Source organism: Antrostomus carolinensis, unplaced genomic scaffold (genome assembly GCF_000700745.2).
Source record: "Antrostomus carolinensis isolate BGI_N321 unplaced genomic scaffold, ASM70074v2 scaffold42010, whole genome shotgun sequence".
NCBI classification, from domain to species: domain Eukaryota; kingdom Metazoa; phylum Chordata; class Aves; order Caprimulgiformes; family Caprimulgidae; genus Antrostomus; species Antrostomus carolinensis.
In genome coordinates this window covers 43-4,029 of record NW_010288465.1, presented here as the reverse complement: position 1 = coordinate 4,029, position 3,987 = coordinate 43, and the positions used below count along the sequence as shown (strand labels likewise).

General features: G+C 39.5%; 1 protein-coding gene across 1 annotated transcript; it reads right to left on the bottom strand.

The window, feature by feature from the left end:
* Positions 1-420: 420 nt before the first annotated feature.
* On the bottom strand, positions 421-3,483 carry PRELID3B (PRELI domain containing 3B). Its single transcript, XM_010166841.1, has 5 exons — positions 3,274-3,483; positions 2,814-2,903; positions 2,202-2,272; positions 1,316-1,418; positions 421-619 (listed from the first exon to the last, which is right to left on the bottom strand). The coding sequence occupies exons 1-5, from the start codon at positions 3,481-3,483 to the stop codon at positions 500-502; spliced, it is 594 nt and encodes a 197-aa protein (XP_010165143.1). The 3' UTR covers positions 421-499.
* Positions 3,484-3,987: the final 504 nt, after the last annotated feature.

The following is a 3,987-nucleotide window of genomic DNA, read 5'->3' as shown; positions in this document are numbered from 1 at the left end:
TTTCAAGTGTCAAGTAATAAACTTTCTATTAAACCAAGTTGTATCACACAACTACCAAAAATTAACAGAACAATGCTGGAACAAACCATTCTGCTTAATTTTGGGCTTGGTCCCAAAGAGGTAGTCTGTAAGTCACACAGAAATAAAAATTCCACAGAAGTTAACCTAACATGCTAGTCCTCTCCACCATATGCAGCCTCATCATTAAAGAAGGCTATTTCATATCTAAAAACATTATAAGTTAGTGTTCATGTAAATACAGGAACTATACTTGAAAATTATTTCTTCATCTGTAACCGAAATTCGGTCCAGCTGAACCAATATATTAACTGGGCTTTGTGCATCAGCCTCATTAGTAAGAATTCCGCTTTTCTCCAAATTAAATTTGGAACATGCCCAATACACAGGTATACCTTTAAATAACAAAGGATACATGTATTTATTTTGGAGAGAAGCTTCAGATTGTTAAGCCTTGTTAGTAATACAGGTATATTTACTATCATTTCTCTACAAATGCTGCTGCTGCCATCGAATTCCTCATAGTTCCTCTTGCTGAAGCTGTGAACTCTTCAATCTCAGCATTCAGTCTGTTAATTACCCATTCCAGTGCTTCACGGCCCTACAGTTAAAGAAAAGTTCATCAGTGTATAAATCTTGGCAAATAAGTAAATAGGTTAAACTGTCTTACTGAAAATGACTAAAGACACAATAGTTGAAAAAGGAAGAAAAGGTACAGAAATACACACCTCTCTGATAGTTTTTACTCCAATAACCACAGTGCTGCAGGAGCCTGTACTGCCTTACATTCCATGAAAATATTCTGTATGTTGGCAGTGCTCATGTTATGAACCACAAAAAACTTTTTAACCAGATTGTTTCATCATTCTTGAGGCTGAACTCAAGACAACTTTGGAGTCCCAGAAGTCAGACTCTCAAAGAAAACACAACTTCATTACTCCCACATAACTACTTCAGATCTGCCTGGATATATATATACTTTTTCAATAGCAAAAACTAATAGATGGCATCAAGAAGGCAGCATCAGAATGACAGCACCAGACTGTTAAGTGAGTGGAGATGTTTTTTCCAGTGAAGATTCAGAGAGCTTTGCCAGTAACTATTTATTATCTCCATTCACAAGAGGAATAAAAGGAAGCAGTTCAGCAAGCTGAGCATTCAGTCTCTACAGTAAAGGCAGCAGAACTATGCAGACCCTTCCCAGGACTGCTGACAAAGCCAAAAAGCAAAATAGAGATTTTTATTCTCTTTGTCATTTAGCCAGTGGTCACGCATTGTACACAAGGGTCATACTTACTTTATTGGCATTGGAGGAAATTGTGTTTGCCATTAGCCCTTCTAGGTAACTGCTGAGACTGACACCTTTTACAGTTATTATTGCTTCTTGTGTCAAAATGGTTCTGAAAAAGAGAACAAGAAACTGAATTATTGAGTAGCTTAAAAAAGAAAGCATTGCTGATAGAAACTTGCTCCTCTCCAACAAGTACATTCCCTTATCAGCTTCGCTGTGTAACACAGACCTTCTTGCTTAACTGCTTCTACTCATAAAATAAAAACCAGGAGTCCCCACTAAGTCCAAGTGTCCCTTTGTGGCACCCAACTATTTCCATCTTTAGCAGCAGCAAGTTAAGAGTGGGAACAGCAGATGTGGAGTGAAGGTATATTGGGAAAACAGTATTAAGACATCCCCTTCAACAATACAGATTTAACGTCTCTGACTGTCATGAGAAAGAAACACCCTAGAAAGATCCTTCAGAATTATCACTAGTTCCAAGAGTATAGACTTAGCCTTAAAAAACCCAAAAAACAAACACCAAAACCCAAACTTCCAAAATTATAGACTAAAAGCAGATAAATGTGCCTCTAGGGCAGGTTCTGATAAAGAGATCAGAAATAAGGAGCTGATAACTGAAGACTTATACAAACTCAGTTACAGACAGGACACAGGACAGCTCCCTGCAAAGCTGATCTGAATTGGACTCTATCATAGCAGGACGGTTAAGATTCCCAGGAGTGCTCTGCAGAACAAATGTCACTAAATGACAGTCCTTTTAATTATTTTTCAGACAAGCTGCCATAACAAAGGTGATGTAAACCTCATCTTCTGTTCAAGGGAAACCCTGGGAGTTTTCAAAGCCAAAGTCTGCACTGCTTCAGGACAGCGTCAGAACAAAGGTACTTACTTGTCTGGTTCGTGAGGGTGTGGTTTATAGACAAGCCTCTCATCTACTGACACTAGGTTTGTAAATGAAATCTGTAGAATATAAAACAAGATTATCCCTTGATAAAAATATTAAAGGAATGTAGTAAATAAAACTGCAGATTCAAAACTAATATATCTGATCTAAACATTATACTGCAAGTATATAGAAAAAGACAGAGAAGTCTCCAAGTTCAGCATTTGCTGAGCTAGTTTCTTTCCTTAAGTTTTTGGATCATTTACCAATATACACTGCCACATTTATAAGAACACTTCAACAGTGGGATCAGACAGGTGGAGTAGTACAAGGAACAAAATGTTACATGATCAGGAAATGCTGACAGTGTACACCAAACAGCTTTTAAAAATGTTTTCCTAAGACCTCCCCACCCCAGAACGAGTATGTCCAGATGCTTCAGTGCTGACAAGTCCCAAAAACCCAGTAGCTCCTTTCTGAAAAACAGAACCAGTCTTTAAACTTTTTACAGCTCTAATATGATTTTCAAGTAATTTTCAAGATTATTTTCCTTTCCAAATTTACAAGGAATTATTATAATCTGTAATCTACTTCAACTGCATAAACACAGCTACTTACATTACTGGATTTAAGCTCCATTGTTTTTTCCACTGGGTCAACAACAGAGTGCTCCTGAACATATGTCTTTGTTCTGCACGTGCCAATGAGCTAGAAAACAGGCAAACATATACAGAATTAATTATGCTAGCCAACTGCAATCTTTTTAGTACCTGTAAATGGATAAGTAGTGGTTATTGTATTGAACAGATACCAAGACAACAGAATTAGGGTTTAGTTTAAAATAGAACTATTCAGTTGAGGTAGATCTCGTTGTCAAGATGTAAGCAATCCAAGATCTAGGCAATTTTTGGCTATGAGGAAGCTACTATGTGAACTGCTACTGACCTTTCCTGATACATAAATGCTTGTATTTTAAAACCATTAAAGTTATGAAATAATACACGTGTATTACAACACCTGGCTCACAAGCTTCCCCTCCCTCCGGCATCCTTTTCAAGCTCTGCAGTGCCATACCTACCGATTTCACAATGGAGGGTATTCCCCATTCCGTACTGAGCAGCCTGTGGCTGTGCAACTTCCCACTACGGTCCACGTGTCTGTCCAGGACATCGACTCCCACCACGCTGGGGTTCATGGGGTTTGGGTATTTCTGCATGGCAGCTGTTGTCACCGTTTCCCAGGGGTGGCTGCCAAAACAGAAATGAGATACAAAGTTGTACACCTTCATTTTTTAATGGGATTTCTATTAAAGCTGAACACAACACATCAATCGGGTTCTGTTTTTAAAGCAGTTAATTTTCCAGTTCTCAACCCTACAAATATCCTTCCCCTTCCCCCGTTTCATGGATGGGCAGTGGTACATGCAAGTGAAGCACAGAACATGCCCAATTAGTCAGGACTCCCGAGTTCAATTACCTCTGGCTCATAAATTGATAAGGACATCTTCCCTGTGACGTAATTGCATTGTCAGGTGTTAGTAATACCAGAGTAATTTATTAAGCTGTTACTTTTCTCTAACAAATACTTCCTTTGGATTATTTTTCAGCATAGGCGTTTTGGAGCACTTGAGCCCCGACAACATGAAGCGACTCATAACGCTTTGGTCAGTCCTAGACCTGGAAGGCGAGGGCAGCACAAGGACAACCCCTGACAGGGCCGACCCCGCAGCTGGATCCGCGCTACCCCGGCACGTCTCCGGCTTTGGCAGGTACGGGGCTTCCATCGCCTCTCC

What these genes read in the sequence shown, in the direction of transcription:
- PRELID3B (XM_010166841.1), bottom strand. Translation starts at nt 3,483, where the DNA reads ATGAAGGTGTACAACTTTGTATCTCATTTCTGTTTTGGCAGCCACCCC. An exon ending in TGGAGCTTAAATCCAGTAAT is followed by an intron (nt 2,273 to 2,813) that starts GTAAGTAGCTGT and finishes TATATTCTACAG; the next exon opens with ATTTCATTTACAAACCTAGT. An exon ending in CACCCTCACGAACCAGACAA is followed by an intron (nt 1,419 to 2,201) that starts GTAAGTACCTTT and finishes TCTCTTTTTCAG; the next exon opens with AACCATTTTGACACAAGAAG.